Source organism: Mus caroli, chromosome 10 (genome assembly GCF_900094665.2).
Source record: "Mus caroli chromosome 10, CAROLI_EIJ_v1.1, whole genome shotgun sequence".
NCBI classification, from domain to species: Eukaryota; Metazoa; Chordata; class Mammalia; order Rodentia; family Muridae; genus Mus; species Mus caroli.
This window is the reverse complement of record NC_034579.1, coordinates 56407035-56433921: the sequence shown is the minus strand read 5'-3', so window position 1 is coordinate 56433921 and position 26887 is coordinate 56407035. Positions and strand designations below refer to the sequence as shown.

Sequence of the window (26887 nt, the reverse complement as noted above, 5' to 3'; positions counted from 1 at the left end):
GGGCTCCCCCAGCCTGGCCCATCCTGCCTCTTATCTCCCTGCCTGCTGGGTTTGCAGTTCCAGAGTTTCAGCATCTTCTCAGAGAGGCAGTTCACAGGGTGGTCAGCAGCTGGACCAGCCTGCCCCTCCCTAGCTTGAGGCCCCAGCAGGAAACATCTCTCTGTGCTGCAGAGCCCCTGTGTGTAAAATGAGCCACCACTGGCATCCGCCTGTGACAACGTTCATAAAACATCGCATACGGTGGCCTGTATGTGAGAAGAGCTTTCTAAGTGTGCCACATGCTTCTGAAATTGGATGTCACTTTGCCGTGCCTCCTATAACCAGCACAGCTGCTGTAGCCCCATTTACCGCATACTTAACTTTAAACCGGGCACCGTGAAAGCACTTTACTTGTGGTCTTTCATTTGCTTCTCCAAATCCAACAGGGTAGGTGCTAGCACTCACTCCAACTCCAAGAGGTTAAGCAATTTGCCCAAGGTCACACAGCTAACAAGTAACAAGGTCAAAATTTTCATTTGTTTTGGGCACTTTGCATGTGAGTCTCTGTAAGTAGCTGACAAGATCTCAGCATGCCCTCCGTTCTCCTAGAGCCTCTATCTCCTTTCCTCTATGTTCCTAGTCTTTATTAAAACCTCACCAACAAACTTTGCAGGTATGGGCCAGTGTGTGGAGCAGTGGGGATTAACTGCTTCTTACAAAGGGATAAATACCCACATGGACACCCATGATTATGATAAACTAAAAAAGCAAATCCCCAACTCTCCTTCACTCTACTGGTTAGTCCTGAAAGTCTTTTCAGCAAGGAAGCCAGAGATTCTGGTCTGGCCCCTGGCCTCTTGAGAAAACCTTGGGAACTCCTCGGGCCTCTGAGGGTGGCAGGTGGAACTCCTAGACCCTTCACTGCTCACAGAACAATGGGAAACCGCATGTACTTGTGGGGTGGTGGTCACTCTTCCCCGGGTGGGTCTGATTTTTCCCCTACTTCAGTAGGGGACAAAGATGATAGTGACAGGAAGATGGCCCAGAAAGGATGCTATAGGGTCCTCAAAGGGACTTGGAAAAGATGTACTGCAGGTTCCCTCTATAGCCATCTCAAGCTCTCCTTGATGTCTAAGTCTTGATTCTTCTTTTGCTTTGACAGCTGAAGAGATCTGTACGGGGTCAGGAGAGCAGGCTCCATAGAGGATTCCAGATGCTGGCTCTGCCACTTGCCAGCTGTGTGACTCTGAACAAATTACTTCTCTGTCCTAAAAAAGACTCATCAAAATCGGGCAATAGAAACGCCCACCCTGCTAGGAGGGTTGCGGAAGACACAACCTGTACTGCCTCTGTGGTCCATTCTACCCTGTGTGGACTGTAGTGGCGCTACTTTGGGGCAGGGCTGTGAGGAGCAGAAAGAACAATGCAGAGAGGGTAATGAGACAGAAGATGGGGAAGATGTCAGCCCACAGTGTGCTAGTCAATGCAATACAATCATTTAGAAGCCTATTTTGGGGGCAGGTGAGATGGATCAGCCAGTAAAGGGGCTTGCTGCCAAGCCTGGCCTAAATTCAATCCCCAGTCACTCGGTGTCTCTCTCCTCTTCCTCCTCCCACACGTTCTCCCTCTCTCTCATTGGAGTGGCCCCTTTGAAGCCTGTCAGAGACTAGACTTGACCTCGTTTCCCTAAGCAAGGCCCTATAACCAGGCCTACTGCTTGTGACTACCTGCCTGCACCCACTTCCCCAGAGTCTCTGGGCTGCTTTTCCTGGGGCAGAAAAACCTGCAGAGGTGGCAGTAGGGTCTCTCCTACTCCTGCTGCCTCCCTTCATCTTCCTCCGAGGATGTGTGGCCCCAGGCATTCGCCCTAGCTATTTCCTAGCTAAGTCTGGAGTTGAACTGGGGGAAGCAGAGCTGTGTGGGCAGAGAGAACCAGCTGGCTGGAATAACGCTGAAGTTCTACACAGAAAGAGGAAGGGAGGACAGCGGCAGGGGAGGCAGGGGAGGTACAGGAGGGAGTCCTATAAACCCCATTTCCCCTCCCAGCCACCTACTAGCCCATCCCGAAGCATTCATTAAACAGGGGGGGAGGAGCAACTACAGACAGAGAGGGGACAGTTTCTGCACCAAAGGGCAAGGCAGCGATGGCTGTCAGCATCCTGCCAGACAGGGAGTTCACTTCCATGGGCTCTATAGGAAAGTGGTCACTGAAATGGCCCTCAGGGGACGATGGGTGGCAGCAGTTCAGCTGTGGCCTTGGGAACAAAGCTGTAGGATGAGGACTTCCGGGGTTGGGGCAGGACAGGGTTGGAGGCTTCTCTCTGGCTCTCACATTTCTGTTGCTCATATCCCCCAGCCTGCAATTTTTTTTCCTTTTAAGGATGGGATCTCACCTATTCCTGTTGGCTTTGAACTTCCTGTGTAGCAGAGAAGGACCTTGAGTTTTCTTTGACCCGCTAGGTCCTGAGAGCACAGATCTAGGAGCACCGTGATCAGTTCCTGCAATGTTGGGGATAAAACCAAGGGCCTTCTGCATGCCAGGCAAGCAGTGAGCCAACGCAGCTTCGTCCCCAGCCATCTCTCTGCCAGTCTGCACAGCTGGGTGGGGAAAGGAGGAAAAGCTAATACAAAACTATCCTGCATCTGGTGCAAAGCATGCTGGGAGCCTTTCTGCTGCCCAGCAATGCTAGAGCCAGGCCTTCTTGGGAAGTCAAGAAAGAGCTCTAACCCTTGGGTGACTCGAGTGCCAGATCTTGTCTCCCATGCCAGTCCCTGCTGATCGACAGTAGAAAGAGTCGCGTCTAGGCTCTTCAGCAGAAAGTCGCAATGACCGATGTCTTAGTCTGTGTTCTATTGCTGTGAAGAGACACCATGAGCACAGCAACTCTTACGAGGAAAGCACTTAATTGGGGCTGGCTTACAGTTTCAGAGGTTTAGCCCATTATCCTCATGACAGGGAGCATGGCGGCAGGTAGGCAGGCAGGCAGACATGGAAGCTAAAAGTCCAATCTCCACCCCAGGCAGCAGGGAGAGAGAGCATTGGGCCCTGGCTTAGGCTCTTGAAATCTCAAAGCCCACCCCCAGTGACACACTTCCTCCAACAATCCACCCAAGAGGCCACACCCCCATTCTTATCAATAGTGCCATTCCCTGGTGACCAAGCCATTCAAATAGATGAGCCTATGGGGACCCTTCCTATTCATCCCAGCACAGCTGATTAGAGATGTCTACTGTGAAGACAAGAATGTGTGTTTCAAGAATTCCTTCACTGGGGAGACCTAAGCAATACCTCCCCTGTCCTCATAAAGCCCCAGAGACAAGTATGATTCTATGTAAGATCTTTCTGGCCCTAGTGTGTTTACTGACTTTACATACAGAGCATGGTAATGAGTTACTGGCAGGAACTTGAAATGACCCCAAAGCAGCCACATGGAAAAATGGAAAAATCTTTACCCAGCATGAAAGGCAGCTTTCCCCTAGCTATGTCGATGGGAAGTCCCTTCCCTTAACCTTCTCCAGCATATATATATATATATATATATATATATATATATATATATATATGTGTGTGTGTGTGTGTGTGTATATATATATATACACATATGTATACACACACATATATGTATACACACATACACACATATATACACACATATACATATGTGTACATATATATACATACATATATATACACATATATACATATATATGTGTATACACACATATGTACACACATATATATATACATACACATATACACACACATATATACATATATATACACACATATACATACTTACACACCAGCACCCAAGGTTGTGAGCAGTTAGGGCAGAACTGCATACCAATGACTAAAAGGAGCAGCTGGCATCTGAGGTAAAGAGCAGTGACTGACATTATCATCCCATTCTAGGAAGGGACATTGACAGTCAGATCACTTGGTTGTGAGGAGCAGTTGCCATAGCCAATCTGAGGAAGATGGTGGCTGGTCATTTTGCTCAGAGGTCTTCCTTCCATTCTGCAGTAGAGGCAGGAGAGATAGACAGACAGGCGGATAGACAGACAGATGGATGGACAGGCAGGCAGGCACTGCACCTGCTGTCCGTATCTCCCAGGCCCCTGGTATTCATTTTAACCTGGAAACGTCTGGAAATGTTTGTGGTTGAAGAGAGCCGGACAGATGTGAGCGGCGGTGCGCTAAGATGTTTAACAACTGGTTTGTGGGGTAGAAAGATGCTTTGTCGCATTTCCAGTTTCTTTAGCGTAAATTCGACTGGAGGCCAGGTTTCAGCTGTCAACGTGTGTGTTTACAGAGTGCCAAGCTAACCGGTAACCCCCCCCCCCCCAGCTCGTGTCTCTAGCTGCATATGTATCAGAAGATGGCCTAGTCGGCCATCAGTGGAAAGAGAGGCCCATTGGTCTTGCAAACTTTATATGCCTCAGTACAGGGGATCACCAGGGCCAAGAAGTAAGAGTGTGGGGGTGGGGTGGGGGGAGGGTATGGGGGAACTTTTGGGATAGCATTGGAAATGTAAATGAAGAAAATACCTAATTAAAATAAAATAAAATATTTTTTTAAAAAACCGCCAAGCTAAGGAGAGCTGTGCATGAGGGCTCATGGGAGGCTTAATGTGCTGATCTTCAACTGTTGTTGGATTCTCTACAGCCTTCTGCCACTCCCCTAGAGCTCGGCCGGTTCCAAGCCATTACAAACCAGGATTTGGACTCCTTTACCAGCTGTGAACATCTGGCTATAGCCAGAGGTTTCTTCACCCATAGATTGGGGTTTACTGTGTCAGACACAAAGCATGATTTGCCTCGTGTGTTCCTGGGGCAACTGATCCAGATGCTTTAACCACACACTGGCCTCAGTCCTTCCTATCAAGGTCCCTATGGCATCTCTAGACATGGCCAACTGTCCCTGAAAAGTAAAGACACCCCCAGTCGAGATGGTTCAGCTCTGCAGACAAACTATGATGTATTATATAAATAACTCAAGGTCTTTGGAGAGTCTGAGGAACCCAGCGTCTGTCCTGGTAGAGATGGGCAGGCAGAGGGAGTAAGAAACAGGACTCAGACTCCAGTTTCTTGGAGCCCAACAGTCAAGTAGGCTCAGAACATGGCTTGGGTGACCTTGAATTGAGAGCATACTGTGACTCTGCACTAGCTCGGACCAGGACCAGGACCAGGACCAGATCTGGAGAGGGCAGAACCTTCCACCCTTAAGGACATCCTGATGCCAGCATGGAAAGCACGAGATTCATAGAGGCCAGGTTCAAAGCCAAGCTAGGCAGTGTAGAGTTTAAAGCTTAAAAAGTAAGACTGGCTAAGACCTGCAAGCCAGGCCAGGCTGTGGTGGTGCACGCCTTTAAACCCAGCACTCTGAAGGCAGAGGCAGGTGGAGCTCCAAGTTAGAGGCTAGCCTGCTCTACAGAGAGAATTCCAGGACAGCCAGGACCACATGGAAAGGTCCTGTCTTTAAACAAGGACAGAAACAAAAAAGAGCCTAGGTGCTGTCGAAGGTAATAAGTCACCATTGCCTGTAGTGGATGCTTGTGAGTGCAGCCCGACTTTCTCCGAACATCATGGGATCTTTATTTTAGCTTAATTTTTTTGTAACGTGATTGTCCCGTGCTCCCCTCTGATGACAGCAATATTGTGATAGGCTGTCAGGGGAGTAAACAAAAGGCTTGCAAGCTCAGACTCCACCTCAGTGAAAAGGGCTACCACTCCCAGCCCAGGCTTGTCCCAAGAGCAGATGTGATGTCACAGAAGCGCTATGCCTTGTGCATCCCATGCAATGTTGGTTAGAATAATTAGTGATTTGGTGAATGAATGAAGGGCCCTGAGCACTTGGTAAATGTTGATTGAGTGAATGAATGAATGACTCTTCCTACCACAGGCATTTTCCCAGGGTTCTCACCATCCAAGGCTCTTTGATTCTTCCTCAGCTCTCTCACGTAGGATACTCTAACTTCTCAGCAAGAGGAAATGAGCTGTTCATCTCTAAGTCACCAGAGATCAGCCTCAGGCTTCTAGATAACACATAGGTCTGGGTCTTGTTGCTGTTTCTGTTTAATGCTATTTTCCTTTCTCTAAGGGCCTGCCTGTGTGTTCTTCATCTTTATATAGCTGTAGCCTGGTGAGAATCTATGGAAAAAAGGCCACTCAGAATTCTGGGTGCCCCAGGTTTCTTCACAGGGTCTGGTTCTGCTTGTCTATTTAGAAGAGGCAAGACTGCCTTGTTCAGAGAGGCCAAGGTGACAAGTGACAGGTATGAGGAGCACTGTCTTAGACAGGTTTCTGTTCTGGATGTCTGCTGTGGACCATCCCTGGACATCCTGTTACATCCCTCTCCATCCTTCCTGGGTGACCTGGGACAATCTACCTCACTCTCCCATCAATCTACTGTCCCCGGCCTGCAGCAGGCACAGGTGCCTTCTTCCTGCTTCAGATGGGGTGACGTGGACAGCCAGCTCACAGAGTCCCCTCCCCAGGTCATAAGCGATGGTGCATTTGTTCGGAGAGTCCCGGATGAGGAGTGCGGAGGCTGAGTGCTGTTCATATCCTCGCCCAATCTCCTTGGCTCCTCTGTCCCTAATCTGTCTGAAGCGGAGTTGATGATGCTTTGAAGTGTCTGTCCTCTGAGTGCCTGGACAGAGAGATGGGCCAGTCGTGAGTCACATAACTGATTGAGTACAGACATGTGACATGACAGCCCTAGCACGCACTGCCAAAGGGTCAGCTGCCCATGCACTGTTCACTGAACACAGCGCCGGGCAGGGGCTCTGCTGTGGAATCCAGGTATCGCCGCTGCAGGCCTGGGCAGTGGTAGGAGGTAGGAGGGCAACCGTTGGATTCTCCCTTGACCTTCCAGAAGGATCCATCAGAATGATGGCAGTCTTCCACACCGATAGAAATGTGTTTGTCGAGGACAAAGCCTCATCTGTCAACTTTCTGAGTCTATTCCACGCCAGCTCTCTCCAGCCACCATATGTGCCCCGAAAATCAAACTCAGGTTATTTATAGGGGTTTACCCACTGAGCCACCTACAGAGCCACTTATGGAGCTGCCCACTGAGCCACCCCATCCTCCTACGCAGTCTAGTTGCTTTCCTTGGTGCTGTGGCAAGATCCCTAAGCTAGCAACCTCAGGAAGGAAACCTTGCTTTTGGCTCACGGTTTGGGGTGATCATTCATTATCGGGGGTTGGGGATGGGGCAGGCATGGTAGCAGGAGTTTCCTGTCAGTAGTAACACAGTGGCCGTGATCAGGACACAAAAGCAGAGGATGAATCCTGAAACTTCCTCCTGGACACGCTCGGAGAGGTTGGTCTCCTATGTGATCCTAGATTCCGTTAGAAACACCCCCAACCTCCCCCTCCCCCACTGCCACCATCTTACAGCACAGCATCAAGGTAGGGGCTTCCTCCTCACTCAAGTCCCTGTGAGTGACAGGTTGGGGGTGGTAAGAGCTTGGCAAAGCAGGGTCCCCTGGGAGCTGTAGAGAAGTCTGACAGAAAGCTACAGGTGGTCCTGCAGGATACACTCATTCTGAGTGAAGGGTACATGGTAGAAATGGGTCAGAAGTATCCCTGGTTTACAAGTACCTGGCAGGTTCCCCAACTAAAACATCCCCCTGTATCATGAGGGGCATCCCCCAATCTTGCAAACTGGGAGTCAGGGCCCTGTCAGACCTGATAGGCTCGGCACAGCTGCCCTTCATATAGCTGAACCATCCAAAAATTCCCCCGGAGCTCAACTTTGTCATTGTTGAATACTTGTCCCCCAACCAGGAGACGCAGACTACCCAGGCAGCTTTTTTTTTTTTTTTTTGAGACGGTTGCAGGTTCTGGATGACATTCTCCTGTCCCTCAGCCTGATAGGTCCCAGATGCTCTCCCTCCCTGACCCACACTGCCCCCAGCCTGTTCTGGAACCCTGCCATCTGGCACAGGGCTTCCTAGCCATTACCCCACCCCACCCCCACCGGAACACGATGACTTGACAGAGGCCAGCGTGAGACGGGGCCGTTTCTTCCTGGATGGGGACCAGAACACACACCAAAAAAACCGATACTGGCAGAGAAGAGAGAAGAACATGGCTTTGGGGTCATAAGGAGCTGGGACGGGGGGGGGGGGGGGGGGGGGGGGGGGGGAGGGGGACGGGACATCAGGCAACCATGCTGGCAGAGCATGAAAGACAAGAGCAATAGCTTCTAAGTTGATATGGTCAGATCAGCAGGGGTGGAGGGAACACACAGCTGGGACCCCCTCCCCAGGGGCTGTGGGGGGTTCCATAGCTCCTGTCTTCAGAGATGCCATTTAGGCTGCCTTCCTTTCCTGCCCTCTTGGCTCCCACCCACCCTCACAATGCTTGAACTTGTTAGTAATGAGACAGGGCTGTTGAAGTCCAGTGCAGGAGGAGGGAAAGTGGATGGGGGCAGGGTGGGGGGAGTGGGGCGGGGAGTCTCTGCTGGGCCCGAGACTGAGAAGTGGGGGTGTCAGGAAAGCAGCAGTGGGCGGCAGACCCAGGAGGGCAAGACATCTGACTCAAAGCCTAACAGAAACCAGGCCAGGCTGATAGACATCAGGCTGAGAGGGGAGGGCTGGAGCGTGCCCCCCCCAACCCCCACCCCCAACTTGCTCCTTTTGCCAGTTTTCCATTGCACATCCTGAGAAAGCCTGCAGGCGTGGCAAGCAGGCAACACTGTCCGTCCATCTCTCCAGCACCTCTTCTGGCCTCTCTGAAATGCTGGCAGGTCTCCAAGAATGCAGTTTGACAGGCAGGAAGGTAAGGGGTGGCAACCAGTAGACCCCTCTCAGGGCTGGGCCTGGGGTCCAGACCCTTGCGTTTCTCATCTAATCATAAAAAACATGGAGAGAAATAAAGAGGAAATGAAATACGCTGGCAAGAGTGAGCTAGGAAAAGACAAACTTTGAAGACCAGATGGAAACCTCTTTGCCAGAGAACTTCTTGGATATTGTTTCTCAGGTGACCTCCCCACCCCCTCCCTCTGGTGGCAGGGATACTGACCAGCCCTTTTCTCTCTCTTTCAGGACCTCCTGTAAGTACAGGCTGCAGCTGGTCTCCGTGTGTGCGCCTCAAAGGCCTGTGTCATCTCTGGTAACAGGGCCCTGGGTGGAGCGCTGACAGCCAGTCCCCTGCTGTCCTCCGGGAGAGTACTTCTGTACAGAATCAAGGATCCACTGAGGGATGTCTGTCTGTCTATCCTTCATTTCATTCTAGAAGGCTGACTTACCCCCTTATTGGCCTGGCTATTTTGTCTTTCTTCCCCACTCCCAAACACACATACACACACACACACACACACACACACATACACACACACACACACACACACACACACACACACACCACACACACACATCCCACCACCACGGAAAGATCACCCTGCGACATTTTACCTTCCTCCCCCAGTGTCTTTGTCCCATACAGAAAGCAGGTCAGGGCACAGCTCCAAGCTGGGGCGAGACTCAGCAGTGCCATCCACACCCCTGCGTGGGCAGTTCCATTCTGGCCAGGCCCCGAGGGGGCAGCTGAGGCTGGTGGTGGCAATGGCACTAGAGGCTACATGTCCTGCTTTCTGGGCCTTAGCCCCAGGGTGAGCAGGGAGCTGGAACTCTTCCAGTCCTGGAGAAGAACCCAAGGAAACACCTCCCTAAGGTAAAGGACCCAAACCCAGAGTCACATGCTCTTTGAGGGACAGCATTTGATAGTTCTACAAAAGACCCGAGGATACTGGGGGGACCTGAGAACTGGCTCTGAAAGGGCCCAGCCCCTTCACATCAGATCTTTCTCAAGGTTACTGAAATCCACCCCACCTGCCCCTTTTGACCCACCCTCCTGAGTTGCTAGGAGGTGGCTTTGGGGCTGTGAGGACCCAATGGAAGCCCAAGGAAGAGAGTCCCTTACTTGTGAATGCAGTGCACCTGACTCTTAAAGAGACAGTTACTTAATACTCTGTGGTTACCTTAAAGTCCTTGCCCCCCAAGAATCCTGCCACCACCTCATCTGCTAGGGCTTGGATGGCAGAGTGGCCAGGGAGGGAAGTCATTATCATGGTTAGTTTGGGGACATCAAGTGGCCATTTCTGCTACCCATCTTCCAAAAGAAGTGGCATTGCCTGGGGATGTGGCTGAGTTGGTAGTGTGCTTGCCCGGTGTGCATGGAGCTCTGGGTCCAATTCCTGAGTAAATCCCAGCACTTGGGAGGTAGAGACAGGAAGATCCAAAATTTAAGTTCACCCTCAGCAACACAGGGAGTTCAAGGCCAGCCTGAGCACCTAAGAGTTTGTTCATTTAAGGAACTATGACAGGCCACCTGCTGGGATGGGGTCATGTATCCTCTCCCTTTGTTGAAGGCAACAATCCATACCTGCCCCATCCCGAGGAGGCGTTAACCCTCTATCCCTCTACAGAACTTTAGTATCTATCTTAGTCAGGATTTTATTGCTGCAACAAAACACCATGACCAAAAAGCAAGCTGAGGAGGAAAGGGTTTACATTTACAGATCATGGTCCTTCAGTGGAGGAAGCCAGGACAGGAGCACAAACAGGGCAGGAAGAAGAGACCATGGAGGGATGCTGCTTACTGGCTTGCTCCCCGTGGTTTGCTCAGCCTGCTTTCTTACAGAACCCGGGGATGGCACTGCCCATAATGGACTGGGCCCCCTCCATGGATTACTAATTGAGAAGATGCCTTACAGCTGTATCTTGTGACAGCATCTCCTCAACTGAGGTTCCTTCCTCTCTGATGACTCTCGCCAGGGCAGCGTCCTGAGAGTTGGCCCAGTTTGTCTGGCAGGTTGTTCCCAGCCAGAGTGGGTCCTACGACTCCTGGATTCTGAGGACTGGCAAGAGAAGTGGGGTATGAGTCCCCGCTTACACTCTCTACCTGCCTGAGCTGTGTCCTTCCTTGAACTCTTAGTCCTGATGCAAATGAGAGGCCTTGCCCCCCACCCCTGCTCTGACAAAAGCCTAAAGAGCAGAAGGAGGAAGAGGGTAAGACACATCCTCAGCCCGGTTCTCTTTGCTTTCTGCAAAGTAAGGATGTTGGTGGCCAGAGGTGAGGGCTGCACGGATGGCCATCTGTTACCCTGTGGGCAGTCTCTCCGGCTAACTCTGTACTCCAGTGGGAATAGCCAGGTTCCTGTGGGCACAGGGTTGGCACTCACCATGGAGGATCCATTGATGTGGTAGCAGAAATTATCAAGGAGGAGCAAATGTCCTTTCCCACTGTCCCCACCCCAGTGTCCAAGATAGACGCCTGCCCCGCCCTTCCCCATCATTTGAGTTACAGGAGCACACAGCACCCTCTGGTTGTTTTTAACTCCATAATCCATGTTTTTAATTTGTTCATTTATTTCTATCCTACCTTCTTTTGGGGGAACGGGATTTAAAATTATGTCCTAGTTAAGTTTTTGTCAATTTGACACAAGCTAGGGTCATCTGGGAAGAGGTTCTTCTGTTGGAAAAAACCTCCATCAGCTTGACCTGTAAGCAAGTCATTGCCTTGGTTAGTGATTGGCAAGGGAGAGAACCCAGCCCACTGTGGGCGATGCTACCCGTGGGCAGGTGGTCCTGGGTTGTATAAGAAAAACTGAGCAAGCCATGGGAAGCAAGCCAGCCAGTCAGTCAGCAGTGCCCTCCTGTGGCCTCTGTCTCCATTCCTGCCTTGAGTTCCTGCCCTGACGTCATGATGGACTGAGAGCTTGATGTATAAGCCAAATAAACCCTCCCCACTTGGTCATCCCTCGCCACTTGGTCATGGTTTTTTGTTTGTTTGTTTGTTTGTTTGTTTTTTGGTTTTTTACTACTGCAACAGAAAAGCAAACTAGCGCAAGCTGGGTAAGATATAGGAGTGAGGAATGGAACAGAAGAGGTAGAAAACAGACTCACGCCCCCTGTTGGTTGAATCGGGAAAAATGCAAAACTCAGTCTACAGTTAGGCAAGCATTGGCCTCTCCATGAAGCATGGCTCTTCCTGGTCCTGTTCCCTTCCCCGACCTGTTCCCGTCTAATAACGGCTCATGCCAGCAGCTCGGTGCTTGTGACACAGTAGCTTATTTCATCATAAAAGACGGGCGTTACTCGGTTCCTGCTCACCCATTTTCAAGCTGAAGAAACAGAGGAGGCACAAGGGCACTGAGCCTCTTACTTCCCCGTCACCCTCACTTGTCACATAGTAAGCGCAGAGCCAAGACTGTGCACAGATGGTTGGCTACACGGTGCTTGCTCCTAATCCAGAAGATTCCATCTCTGCTACTGAAACACCTCCCCGTGTGCCATAACTCAGGCTCGGCTCTCTGCCTTGTAATTTAAAATCTTGTTTTCATATACTGTATCTTAATCATGTTTCTCCTAATTCCTCCCAGATCCTCCCCACCTCCGCACCATCTACCCACCCAACTCTTATGTTCTTTTCTTTCTCTCTTGCTTGCTTTCAAAAACAAACAAGAAACAAAAATAAAAACAAGCAAGAGACACATACAAAAAACCCACAAAGACACAAATCAAACAAGCAGAAGACCCACAGGACAAAAGAGAAATGCCAGAAAAAAAGCCAAACGAAACAAAAGATCAAAAAAAAAAAAAAACAAAAAACAAAAAACCAAAAAATCCAACAATGCCACTGAATTTACTTTGTGTGGCCAACTACTCCTGGGGGCGAGGCCTGTGCTGAAGTGTGCTTGGTACAACCAATGACGCTCCATTGGAGAAAACTGATTTTTCCCTTTGTCATTGGGTGTAGTAAATATTTAAAATCCCCACACAGGGCTTCCCCTCTGCCTTAGACTATTTATGTTCCTGGATGAACGACACACGAGGCCTTTATAAGTTAATTTGCCTTGTGCTGCACAGTAGCTGGGCAGCTGCCTGCCCTCCATGCTGTTAGAATCTACTTTCCTGTCGACAATCCCGAGTGAAGAGAACTTACTCTTTACTGTGTTCCATCTGGGCTGCTCTTAACTCCAATTGGGCAGCCCTCAGGGCCGGGCTCTCTCTGCCCTTAGCCCAGGGTGGCTCTCCTCCTCCCTCCTGGGGATTCTTCCTCTTCCTAACCCTTCCTCCTCCCCTCTCTCTGTGCCTAAACCTAAGCTCCACCTATGTCTCTTCTGCCCAGCTATTGGTTGCCGGCATCTTTATTTACCAGTCACAATTAGCTGGGGGAGGAGTGTTCTTCAGTGTCTCACCAGGGTGGGCTCTCCTGCAGACACTTTTGGAGGATCCAAATTAAGGTTAGAATGCAAGCAGCAATAAGCCAGCCCACCACAATTGGATGCCATTTGCAGACAGCTTCTTGGTTAGGGGTAGGACCCTGTTCTTCTTGAGTATAGATTACCAAGCCTTGGGGAGAAGGGTTTGATGATGTTCCAGAGTCTCTCGATCTATGCATAGTGACCAGTTGGATTCTCTGTGTTAATTACGAACTACTGCAAGGAGCAGCCTCTCTGACAGGGGTTGAGCTGACCTATGGCTATAGCCATATGTTGTTTTATTGCTATATTCCTTTATCAGAATAATAGTAGTAGGTGTTTGTCTTGGGCCCATGACCTATCTGCTCTCAGGTTCTGTGTGACCCAAGTGGTGTCAGGTGTCCCACCTCCTGGAGTGGGTCTTAAATCAGAAAAAAAAAAAAAAGTGGTTGGTTACTCCTATAGCACTTATGCCACTGTTGCTCAAGTGTATCTTGCAGGCAGGGTGTCATTGTGGGTGTCAGGGTTGACAGCTGAGTTGGTGTTTACCTTTCTCCTCTGGTAATGTGCAGAGTACCTCCCAGTACCACGAACACTAGTTAGGGACCAGCTTGACTCCTCTGGTTTCAATGGTATAAGTAAATGTTGTCTTCAGCAACAGCTCCTTACCTTCGGTTGAAGAGAGCAACAGATGGCCTTGACAGTAGCCTGAGATGTTTGCGTGTTCCTATGGGGCCCCTTTGGACATGGAGGTTCTATTCGATGGCATAAGATGTCTCGTGGAGGGAGGCATTCTCTTCCGTTTGGTGACTCTATTAGGATTCTTACATGTATGTTTATATTTTAAGAAGCTTCTACATACTGTGTTTGGCTTCTGACCCCTGGACAAAAGACATAGGTGCATATTTTACATATCAAAGCAGGCCTGGACTCCAGGTCCTGGATTCCCAGGATTCCTCAGTCCCTACCTGGCATACCCTGAACCCAACCCTGAACTTTCCAATCCAGGGGCTGGGCTGCCCTTCACACAGAGGCTCTTCCATATATAATCCAGACATTTTGCTCTCTCTCTCTCTCTTTCTTTTTCTTCTTCTTCTCCTCTTCTTCCTCTTCCTCTTCCCCCCCCTCTTTCTCTCTCTTTCTCAGCACCCCTTCTCTTTCTCTTCTTTTCTCTCCCTTCTTTCCCCAAGGTAACTCCCCAGCCTCAATCCTTGGGACTAGTGAACTCACACGAGAGCAACTTCCCAATAAACCTGTCTTTAATATAATTTAATCTGCTTTGAATTGGCTCATTTCACTGGTGGAGAAATAACCTATGATACAGTAGCAGGTTTCCATATGTTTTTATAGATGGCCTTTAGTATCCCCCCCCCATTCCCTTCCTATTTAATCCTATTCCAGTTTCCCCTTCTCCCCCCCCCCCCCCCGCCATAACACTATATTCTATTTCCCCTCTCTTGAGAAATCCTCTCCTCTGCTAGTTCCTTACAAGGTACCTAACCTCTATGGTTATTCAGATTAAAACATACATATTGAACACAGAAAAGCTAACATCCACATATAAGAGCAAACATGTATTTGTTGTTGGGGTCTGGGTTACCTCACTCAGGATGATTGTTTCTTGTTTTATCCATTTCCCTGTGAATTTGATAATTTTATTTTTCTTAACAGCTGAGTAATAGTCCACTGTGTAAATATACCATATTTGGGGGGGGGGTGAATACACTCTAGTTTCATTATCCATTCATTAGTTGATGATCATCTAGGCTGTTTCCAATCTCTGGCTACTACGAACAGAACAACAGTGAACCTGGATGAGTAAGCATCTCTGGAGTAGGATGTAGAGTCCTTGGGTAGATGCCCAGGAGTGGGCTAGCTAGATCTTAGAGTAGATCAATTCCCATATTCCCCAGGAACTGCCACATCGATTTCCATAGTGACAGTGAAAGTCTGTACTCCTACCCACAATGGCTGAATGTTTCCTTAACCCCACATCTTCACCAGCATGGACTGTCATTTATTTTATTGATCTTGGCCATTTTAACTGAGATAAGACGAAACCTCAAAGTAATTTTAATTTGCATTTCCCTGATGGCTAAGGATGTTGAATATTTCTTTGTTTCTTAGACAACTGTGTCTCATGTTTTGAGGTTGTTTTTTAAAATTGGGTTACTTGTTTCCTGGTGTTTAGGCTGTCTGGTTTGTTTGTTTTTTAGTTCTTTATATATTTTAGATACTAGCCCTCTATCAGATGTACAGTTGGTAAAGGCCTTGTCCCTACTCTAGGTGCCACTTTGCTCAAATGACAGTGTCCTTTGCCATATAAAATTTTTCAGGCTTATAAGATCCTATCCATTAGCTGTTGGTCTTACTCTTCTGTCAGACTCTGGATGTCTGGTCATGTGTTAAGGTCCTAGGTGTGTTTGGAGCCAAGTTTTGTGCAGGGTGATGGATGTGGATCTATTTGCATTCTTCTACATGCACACATCCAGTTTGACCAGCACCATTTTTTGAGGATACTGTCTTCTTCAATGTGTATTTTTGAGGTTTTGGTGAAAAATCAGGTGTCTGTGGGTATATGAAATTGTGTCTGGATATTCAGTTCAATTCCATTGATCAATTCAATTCCATTGTCAACATGTCTGCTTTTATGTCAGTGCCATGCTGGTTTTATGCCTATAGCTCTGTAATATAGCTTGAAATCTAGAATGGCAATACCTCTAGCAGTTCTTTTATCATTCGGAATTGTTTTAGCTATCCTGGGTTTTGTTGTTGTTAGTGGTGGTAGTGGTGGTAGTGGTGTGTGTATCTATGAGGGAGTTGTTTTAGCTATCCTGGGTTTTGTTGTTGTTAGTGGTGGTGGTGGTGGTAGTGGTGTGTGTATCTATGAGGGGGTTGTTTTAGCTATCCTGGGTTTTTGGAAGTGGTGGTGGTGGTGGTGGTGGTATGTATGTATGTGTGTGCACTTCCATGCATGCTTGCACACACGTATGTGTTTCTGTATGAAGTAGATGATTTTTTCTTTTTTTTTTTTTTTTTTGGTTTTTTCGAGACAGGGTTTCTCTGTATAGTCCTGGCTGTCCTGGAACTCACTTTGTAGACCAGGCTGGCCTCGAACTCAGAAATCCGCCTGCCTCTGCCTCCCGAGTGCTGGGATTAAAGGCGTGCGCCACCACGCCCGGCTAGATGATTTTTTCAATGTCTATATTGGTATTCTGATAGGGATCGCATTAAATCTATAGCTTACTTTTAGTCGGATGGCCATTTTTACAATATTAGCCCTACTGATCCATGCAGGCTGGGCTCCTAAGAGTATCCCAGAAGTCTCTCCCGTCTTGGAAGCTGTCAGTGTAGAAGCACAGCATTCCTCTCGGGTCAGACCCATCTGAAGTCAGGGGCCAGCTCTAGAAAGACACCATTCTTTCAGGATTTTGCAGGTTCCTAAGGGTTTTCCACGATGTATTGCTATGATAGAAAACATAATTGATGGACTAATAATTAGGTAATTTCTATTTATTTATGCATTTACTGATTTTGAGAAAGTCTTACTCTGTAGCCCATGTTAGCCTAGATTTCGTTGTCCTCATGGCTCAGCCTCCCAAGTGCCAGGATGACTCCAGCCTGACACATGCCTAGCTGATGTTCTCCAATACTTTTGTCAGTTGGCTTCTAGGAAGCAGGAAAGCAAAACAGCCCCCCAACCCCAGGGCTGACCCATCATGGACTGGGTGATCTTATTATGCATTCTCATGCACCAAAACAAATCCCACTGTCTCCCTCATAATCCTCTGTAAGTTTTCCTCTTCTCTTCTCCCATGCCATCAGTATAGACGGGGTCAGTGCACCAGGGGCATCATGGCTGATGACAGGCTTTGCCCTGCCCTTGGCTTCTCTTATGTAATGGAATAGGTTAACATAGGGTCTGGCTGTCTCTCATCCCTGTCCTTTCCCAGTCAGGTCCAGTAGGCTCAGCAACTGAAGGAAGAGCTCAAAGATGGAATGGTGTGGGCGAGGGAGCCAGCCGAGCTAATGAGAGCCCAAGCCCTAGTGACCCTTGAGTCATGAGAAGGGACATATCATCTTTCTGTCTCCTGTTCCTATTCCTGGGCCGGGCTGGCATATAGGAGGTCCTGCTTCTCTGGTTTTATGGATGGATAACTGAATGAAAGGAAGCCCTTATCCCTATCTAGTTATTAGAATAACAAGCTCCTACAGTACAGGGGACTTCCCTAAGGTCACAGCCAAATAGGGGAATGTTACCTTATTAAACTGCTTATAATTCTGGCCTGGGTTTAACTTCATTCTCCGTCTCTTTCTTTCAGGGTCCCACTGGAAGACCTGGACTCCCAGTAAGTAACTCATTTCTTCTCTCTCTGTCTCCCTTTCAGTGAGCACTAAGCCCAGGACCCATGGGCATTTCAAGTGCTCTCCCACTGACCACACCCCAGTCCCATTATCTACTTTCTCAGTCCATTGACTGCCTAGGTTGGATGGCCATCTCTCACAATTCTCTGAGCATGACCTTCCTCTGGAGTCTCTAATCCGTGGTTGAGGGTGAAACCACACCCACCGCTCCATGATAGAACACTGGAGAGTATCTGGGGTCTGTGGCTGTAGCTCTTGGCTTCTCTCCTGGGGTATTGTGCATGCAAACCTAGCAGCAGACCCTCCCAACATTGGAGCTTTTGTCCAGATAGATAGTTCTGTAATGGGGGACCAGAGCCACTGGCCAGTCCTTGGGTCATTCCCAGCCTTCTTCATGGCAGATGACATTCAAACAACTGTTCTAGTTTTTCTGTGCCCTCTAGGGAATGGTGGACTCAAAAACCTTTGGTTTTCTCCAGTTACCATAAGAAGGCCGTGCTGAGTAACCATAGGAACTTCAGGCAAAGGTGGGCAGAAGTCATGTGACTAGCCATCTCGTCAACTGATGAGTAGCCACCTGATGCTTTTACAGGTGCCAGGCATTCCGGGCATCCCTAGCCTTGATTGCTGGATAACTCGGAGAAAACTAGTATCGCTCAGAGAAGTGATCACTCAATTTAGTGATGGGAGAAAAAAGGGCTCTACCTCAGAAGGATAAAATGCATTGTCCAACCTGTCCGAGGTCAGCAGTGGAGGCTGAGCCCTTTTAAGTCCACTGAGCACAGGAGAGTCTTGTGGCCCTTGCCTGGCATTTATTTGAGTGCCATCTTTAAAGTCTTCTAAGACACTATTCTGTGGGGTCCAGCTTCAGTAAATGAGATTGATTATAAACCCTGTGGGCTTTGGAGCAGGGAATGGCTCAGGCAAGATGCTGTAGCCAACCAGGGGGTTAAGGAAGGTCACAGATGAGGGTTTGAGGAGGGCACAAAGGAGACATCTAGGTAGGGTATGGAAGGGATGCAGGGGTGGCGGAGGCTTTCAGGGGACACCTGTTGATACCTGTCTTCTCTTGACTGAAGGCCATTTTCCACTGGATTCTAGAACCTTCTGGGTGTGAATTATACTGTAACCTTTAGGCCAATCCAATAGCTTCTAGAATCAATGACCAGCGACTTTCTTTAGTAAAATGCACAAGGAAGAAGGCTCAGGCCCCAAAGCAGAGAAGTTCCCAGTGCTGAAGCTCAAGAGGACAGTGACTTTGTCCGTGAAACCTAAGCCGGGGGGGGGGGGGTAGTCAGATGATGGAGAAGAATGTGGGCAGGTTTTTGGCTTTTTATTTTCTAATAGCATCCACCTTTAAAAGGCATTTAGGGGGCAGTTCACAGAGTGGGGGATGCTGCTGAGTTTCCAGCTGCTGGCCTTTGCATGCATGTCCCCAACCTGAGCATTTTATGGCCAGGGCTGCAAAGAACATTACTTCCCAAATGAAAGGAAAAATAATCACACACACTCACACACACACACACACACACACACACACCTTGGAATATCATTTAGAAGCCTGGGAGCAAGTGAACGGTGAGGTTGCTGGAGCCAGAGCTGATGACAGGCATGAGCCCAGCACATGCTTGATAGGAGGGGCAGATCCATTGACTGAGGGTCTGAGCTTCCACATGAAGGGTTGTGGGGTGACCCATCGGCAGGTGCACGAGTGTTGGCCCTTTGTTAAGATATAAAGCACAAGAAGTGTAAACATGTGCATAGAACCATGGAGCTGTGGGTTCCAGCTCGAGTCAAGGCCATTTTGCTTAACATTTACCAAATGCCAAGTTCTTGGTGTGAGACAGCAGCAGCCCATGGGGAACTCGGTGACCGCAAAGCTCCCATTCCACATCTTCCATTCAATAGGCTGGTGCTCAGGGAGGACAGGGAAACCATCAGTGCTTACAACCAGCACTGTGACATTCTTAGCAAAGACACAGTGCTCTCTGCTCAAAGATACCCTGGACCTTGACAATGTAAGCCTAACAGGAACTGACAGCATTTTGCGTGCATCCCACATATGTCCTGGGATGCCGCTTCATCCTCGATGCTTTTTCCCTCTTTGAGATCAGTAGATTCAGAGTCACTCTCAGGACTCCTCCCACCCCCATACACATCCCAGGGAGGGGGTTGGCAGAGGGGGTCTGTGCAGGCTCCTCCTGCCTGGCAGGCCAGGCATCATCTTACCTTCTACACCCTGTTGCTCCCCATCCTTTGAGGCTCCACCCCAGATTTTTATGATGTCTGCATGTCTATGATTACAAAAAAATATTTTCTACTGAATGGGGGAATGAGTGAAACTTTGTAAGCAGATTTCCAGAGCTAGAGGATGTAACCCTGGCTACAAAACAAAGTATCGAAATCCACAAACTGGAGCAGCCTGGGAGGAGAGGGGGCAGGGTGGGACATCAGAGCAGGAGAGGAAGGAGCCGGGGAGCATGGGCATTGCTTCTCTGGCTCTGGCAGACAGACCTAGGGCTGTCATTGGTCCTTCTGCCTTGCTCTGTGCCTTAAAGCAAGGATAATGATTCCTAAGCCTATTCTGGCTGACACTGATGGGCTGCAAAAACACAAGCCTGAGGGAGAAAGGGCTTCAGAGACTGAGGTCCAGAATGACAACCTCCACCTACTGCAACCTGTATTCCGCAGCACCATGCTTGAGTGCAGAAAACAATAGGTGAGAGATGAAAGTCTGAATCTGTCCGGGCATTGAGGCCCTGGCCTAGTTAGTGATGTCTCCTGGCAGGTCCATTGGTGATGTCCACATGACACTTGGTGCCACTCTAAATGTTTTCCTAGCTGCTCCAACAAAGCTGACTAGCCATGTCCTCAAGTTATGTGTGCACAAGCTTGTGGGACACTCTGACAGGTGGCAGCCTCACTAACTGTTTCCACCTCCTTCATCAGGGGGACAAGGGTGCCATCGGGATGCCTGGACGTGTGGTGAGTTGGCTCATGTGTCCCTGCTTGGGGCGCCATCACTTGCTTCTCCAAGCTGGCTTGTCCTCTATGCATGGTGAAGTGCTGTGCAGAGCTACATCAGGAGAGCCAAGGAAGGGGACAGGAAGACATTTTATTCCAGTCTCCAAACTGAACAGAACAGCATCTAGCAGTTCATCTGCACACACAGCTTCAGTTACTGTGGTCAGATATTTCAACTGCATCTTAGGAAACACTGTTAAACTTGCTCTATTTTATCACAAGGTATCCTTTTTAAATGTTCTTGCTGGGCCTAATTATAAAATTAAAGTTTGTCATAGGTACACACATATAGAAAAGATATAGTACACATAGGGTCCCATACACACCATTGTTCCTGGCACCCACTGGGGACTTGGAATGTGTTCTCCTGGGAGACACAGGGACTAAGTAAGTACTCTGCAGAAAGTCATTGGATGTGCCATAGGATAGAGTGAGGCCTGAGTATCCCAAAGCATCAGATGCCTCTGCAACCATCCCTAGAACAGCCACTATCTCCTGTGGCTGTCCTCTATGGATGGACATTACACTCAGAGACAGGGAAGGCAAGGCTTGGATCCAAGCAGTTCCTCCAGGTCCTCTTAAGGGTGAATGCAGTTAATATTTGCTTTTGTAAAGAGATGAGAGCTCTTGGTCAGAAGATATGAGAAGGCTAGTCCTAGACATTGAGCCCCCAGCACCTGGGCTGTCCTGTCAGCCTCAGCTTGAAGGGCTCCCAGGTCAGGATCCATGGTTCTCAACCTGTGGGTCGTGATCCCCTAGAAGGTTGAATGAGCCTTTCACAGGGGATCACCTAAGACCCTGAATATCAGATGTTTTACATCACAATTAATAATAGTAGCAAAATTACAGTTATGAAGTCGCAATGAAAATAATTGGTTGGGATCACCAGTATTAAAAGCTCAAAGCATTAGGAAGGTTGAGGACCACTGGTCTAGACAGACAGAAGCCTGAGTTAGTAAAGAGCATCCTGAATTAGGATGGACATGGACACAGGGCTGCTCTCCTCTTCTTACCGCTAACATCCCACCTCCAGCGTGATTCCACCACTATCTCTGTTAGCTTTGGCTGGGACCCTCGCCGCTGTGCTGGCATTGGCCTTAAGCATGACTGTGACATCTGTGTATGGATTTGCATGGCTGGAGCAAGCATGGAGTTGGGGGGTACCCAGAGCTTTGCTAGTACCCACACCCTGCTGGGCTGTGAACCAAAGGGCCTTCACACACCGGCTCATTCAGCCCTTTCGTGAACTGTCTAAGCAGAGGTACAATCTCCATCCCACCCCCACCCCACCCCCAGCACTCTCAGGAGAGGAAGCCCAGGCTCTGAAGGTAAATGTCTTTCTCAAGATTACGCACTAGGAAATGAGGGAGCAAACACTTGATTACAGGTAACCAGGCTGCAAACTTGTATCCTTGACCAGGGGTGGTCCACCCCTAGCATCAGAGCTGAAAGAAGGAGCTGACTTTAAACGGATGCCTCAGAGGCCTAGAACATTCTAGAGCTTGGTTCAAGAGCTCCATGCAACCTGTGAGTTGTGAGGCCACCTCTGTGATACTGGAGGAGGGGGTGGGGTGGGGTGTTGTCACATTAGTTGATGTCATTTTAGCCAACATTTACCTCAGTCCTAGCATAGGCTTTCTCTAAGTGGTATCTCACAGGGACCTCAGCAACCTCAAAGCTCTTGTCCACTGCGCCCTCACCTGCCCCTCCATACACATACTCAGCAAGGCTTGGTACCCAGGAAGAGTGGAAAACCAGTCAGTGTGTACAGCTAGCAGTGTATGCTGGTTTTCAACATTGTAAGACCTGACAGCGTGTGGGAGTCTCGATCCTCTCCACGGAATCCTCACACTGATTCCATACCAGGACACAGGCCACTTGCCTGCCCCACAACCCACCCACCGTATCTGCTCTATCAGTCCGTCCATTAGACACTGGGTCTTTCTATGCTGTCACTGGGTCCCACCCAGTTACCCTGCCATCCTTCCTGGAGCAATCATATTGGATGCACCTAAGTCTCACTATAGCCTTAATGATCCCCTTTAATGGGCAAAATCAACCCTGGAAGGGGGTGAAGTTAGTTTTGTACCCAAGCCATCTGGCCTTGGGTTAGGTAAGTGTTGGGAGCTCCCCCCCCCACCCCCCTGCTGGGTGCAGCAGCTGGCCTGCAGGAAGTTCTGCCTAGTGCAAAATGTACTTCCGGCTCCTCCTTCCTGCCCTCCCTCATCAGAGCTTCCTGTGTGGTGGCAATGGGGAGAGGTAGGGGGGCCACCGGAAGCCTCCCACCTCCTGTGCAGAGCTCCTTTCCAGCCACTTTGGAACTTCTCACTGCTGGTGCTATTTTAAATGTGGATGGCCCATTTGGCTGCTCACTAGGGGGCCTGGCATAAGCCACTTGATAAGGACTGTAGTGTCCAATGACCAGGTGTGAAATTCCTGGGTCATTCCCATGCGGCACCAGAGATGGCACCACTGGCCTGTTGGGAGCTGCATGGAGGGAGGCTGCCCACCACTGGCCACTGGAGTGACAAAGGACCCCTGGCTGGGCATCCTGCTTTCTTCATACTCTGACTCGTCCAGCATCCTTGCTATCGCTCACCTCCTACCACCTCTGCCCCACCCCGTTTTTTTGTAGTACTGGTGACTCATTGTAAGAGTTTAAGCATATGAGGCAAGCATCTTACCTCTTGAGTTCAATCCTCAGCCCTCTTTAGACTTTATCTTTGAGACAGAATCTCACTGAGTTGTCCCTAGTTGGCCTTGAACTCAGCCTCTTGCTCAGACAGGCCTTGAACTTGTATTCTTCCTGCGTCAGTCTCCCAAGTAGCTGGGATTACATGCCTGAGCCACCCAAGCCCAGTCACCCCATTCTGGTTGTCCCGTGTCATCCTGCATCCCCTCCCTTGTCTGCCCCCTCCTTTGCATGCCTCAAGCTTTCTCTGTTCCAGTCTTACCTTACTTCACAAGGTTCTGTACTTGGGACTCAGAGGGACCTTCCGAGCCCCTGGGGTTCATGATCACAGACCTTGGGAACTTCTTCCCAGGCCCACCCATGGCCCCTTGGATTTGGCTAATCAGGAAGATTTTCTGACTGGGTTAGGGATCCCTCTCTTCCTCTCCTCTCTCTCCCTCTCTCTCCCTCTCTCCTTCTCTCCCTCCCTCCCTCCCTCCCTCTCCTTCTCTCTCTCCCTCCTTCCCTCCTTCCCACTCCCTTCCTTCCTCCCCTCTCTCTCCTTCCCTCCCCGTACCTCCCACTTTTCGCACGCACACGCACCGCTTGGACAGGATCCCTTGTTTCCCTCCTAGTGATGTAGACCAGCTGGCCTTGCTTGCTGGCCGAGATGGCTGTCGCGTGTCTGCATCTGTGTCTTGTGCTGTGTTTCTTATTTCACAGTGATTTCTTTTGTTCAGTTGCTGTGCCATTAAGCATGGATTCCTGTTGTCCGTGTCTGTCTCTCATCCTCTTTTTTCTCTCCCCGTCTCTCTTTTCCCTGTGCCCTGTGGGGCTGCCTGTCCAGGGTATCAAAGGTCAACCAGGCGAGAAGGTGAGTCTTCACTGCTCCCTCTAACCCAGCCTTCTCTCTCACTGGCAGGCTTTTAATTAAGCTAGCACTCTCTGAGCCCTGGTATGAAGCCCTGGGATTCCTAGGCAAGGCCTCAGCTGTCCCAGCTCAGTAAGCCTGTCCCTGCTTTACCTTAACCACATGCAAAGGCCCCCATTGCTCTCCTAGGGGCTATCACCCACCCCCATGAATAAAAGACTGGCTTATCACTGCTATGTAGCTGGGACTACCCAGGGGGACCCCAGAGTCACAGAGAGGACTCTCCACCCTGCCTGGGAAGCCAGGAGCCAGGTTAGGGGAGAGGACATCCAGAGAGCAGCCTGGTGGGTTCTGGGGATTTCAGAGCATAACTTATCCAATCAGAGGAGAGAGTATGGGGTTTGTCTGAAGTCCCCAGCAATAACATGGGCAGGTTCCTGGTTCTCAGCTTTTCTTCCATCCTTGTAGACACTGGGCGTGTCAGTGTTGTCAGTATTGTGGATTGTTCTGCTCTTTTTCTTTTTCTTTTCTTCTTCTTTTTTTTTTTTTTTTTTTGTGGTGGAAAAGGGTTTTGGTTTGTAGCCTAGGCTAGCCTAGAAGTCATTATGTAGCCCAAGCTGACATTAAATTTACAAAGATCTCCCCATCTTTACCTGCTGAGAACTGGAATTGTAGGCAGGAGACCTCCGACCTCCTCCCCACAACACACACAAACACACACAGAGTTACTGCACTGATCTTGCAACAGAGTATCCCATCTCTAAAGTAGCGAATGCTGACTTTAGCCAAGGCTCCTCAGCGGTGGGCAGGCTGTATGGGCAGGCTGCAAGCATTCTTTTCTATTGGCTCAGGTAATGCTGATGCACCTCTTGAAAGCTTCACCATTCCTCTGTGTGTTAGGCCCTGAGAAGGAAAGTCACATGCTCATGGTCCCCCAGATAGAAGGTGACACAGCTGGAGAGAGGTGTATCTCCCGAGGCTGAAGCTATTGATCATATGACAGGGCAGTCTTCCAAGTAGATATTGGTCCCATCCTATAGGGCGAGACACATCACCTTCCCCAGACCACATGGTGATTTTAAGCACCTTCTAGTCCTATCCCATGGAATGTCCATGTGATGGGAATGTTTTCCCTGCCATAGTTGAGGAAATGAACAGAGAAGTTAGTGAGCTTCTTCCCACTCGGGCAGCTGTTAAGGAGCAGGGGTTCCCTTCAAAGCATCCATTTTGCCTTAAGCCAAGTCTGCTTCACAGTGCTGAAGTTACTAGTTCCAGATCCCTGCTACCTTTATATGAGGTAGGACATTTTGCAAAACTACATTGCAATTCCTTGCCCACAAAGACTGTGAAGCATTCCAAGCCCCAGCTCTCAAGCAGGTTGTGTGAGCTCAGAAAGCTGTCATGACTTGAACTCAGAGCCCTGAGCTTTCTCATTCCCCTCCTGTCTGCTGCTACAGATTCCTACCCATCAGCACCCTTCCTTTATCCAGCTGGCTCAGCCAACCTGTCATACATAGCCCCCAGAGCTTTCAGCCAACTAGATCCAGGACATGCTATATGGGCTCAGCCTTCATCCTTTTGGAGCGTCCAAGAGGGTCAGTCTCTGGCCTCAAGACTATAGGGCCCATATAGCCAGGATATTATTGTGTGTCCTGACCATTCATTTGGAAGGTGAACTGCCAGGTGAACCGGGTGGAATGTCACTGCTGAGCCCACCTTTCCTTGCAGTTCCCTCCTGGCCTCAATGTCATGGATGCTGCTCTCTTGCACTTCCAAAGCCCACTGTGCTTTCCCATCCACCCGCTACTCTTCTCTCCGTTCCCTTGTGATGACCCAAGATCTTCTTTGTGCTCCCCACTTCCAACTGATCTCTGACCTCCCTATGGTGGTTGGCATCCCCCTTCCTGGCTGCCAGCCTCCCACCCCCTTTTACATCCTTTCCCCACCAACCCCCTCCCTCGCCCTCCCCCATCTACCCTTCCAGACACCCTCTGTCTCCCCACAGGGTGCCCCTGGAGATGCGGGGATGTCCATCATCGGGCCTCGAGGCCCCCCTGTAAGTTGCTGATGTTGTTGGGGGTGGGGGTGTAGAGGCTGGGAGAGTTAATGAAAAGAACCTCGGAGGAATGAGGGTGAGCCTCAGCAGGGGCCTCTGGGTGTGGCCATCCCCTGTCCTGTGGTCATTCCTGTTGGTTCTCAGTATCACTGTTGATGTTAGAGAAAGTGGGCTGACTAAATAGACCTAAATGACCTCCTCCCTGGGAGGGCCCCAGAACCTAACCTTTTAGCCTTTAGCTGCAAAGCTCCTGCAGCTGGGAGGCAGGAAGGTGGTTGCTGTTGTTTACATGAGGGAAAAGGGCTGCCTGCCTTGAGTACTGCCTTGAGTGCTCCAGCTTTCTTTGGAACTAATCTTGGCCTCCCACAACCAGGAGCAGATAACAAAGTACAGGTTCACTGACCCCAGCACCCATTCCTGGTTCTCGTGAAGCCCCAACCCGCCCTCCAAGCCTCCACCCCCCAAACCCTATCCTTACTGTCAGTACCAGGTCCTTTGAGTTACCTAGAGCCTCCTGACTTCCCTCTGGCATGCTTCTTTAGGGACTGCCTGGGATGTGGGTGATGTGGGATGTGGGTGATGTGGGATGTGGGTGATGGATCCAGCAAGATAGCACAGCTGTACGAAGGAGTATGAGTGGGGTACCAAGGTACCTGCTCACACACCTTCAATGAAACCGGTGTCAGCGAGGGAACTGGAATTCAC

General features: G+C 49.6%; 1 protein-coding gene across 3 annotated transcripts in view; it reads left to right on the top strand.

The window, feature by feature from the left end:
- Col13a1 (collagen type XIII alpha 1 chain) overlaps positions 1-26887 on the top strand; it is a 141940-nt gene that overhangs the window by 50051 nt on the left and 65002 nt on the right. For 2 of the 3 annotated variants that reach the window (XM_021173880.1, XM_021173879.2), the window contains exons 3-6: positions 9036-9043; positions 17518-17544; positions 20510-20545; positions 26132-26182. In XM_021173880.1, coding sequence (XP_021029539.1) covers positions 9036-9043; positions 17518-17544; positions 20510-20545; positions 26132-26182 — 122 coding nt within the window. Of the gene's footprint in view, positions 1-9035; positions 9044-17517; positions 17545-20509; positions 20546-24102; positions 24130-26131; positions 26183-26887 lie in introns of all 3 variants that reach the window. The other variant, XM_021173878.1, reaches the window with a different exon arrangement.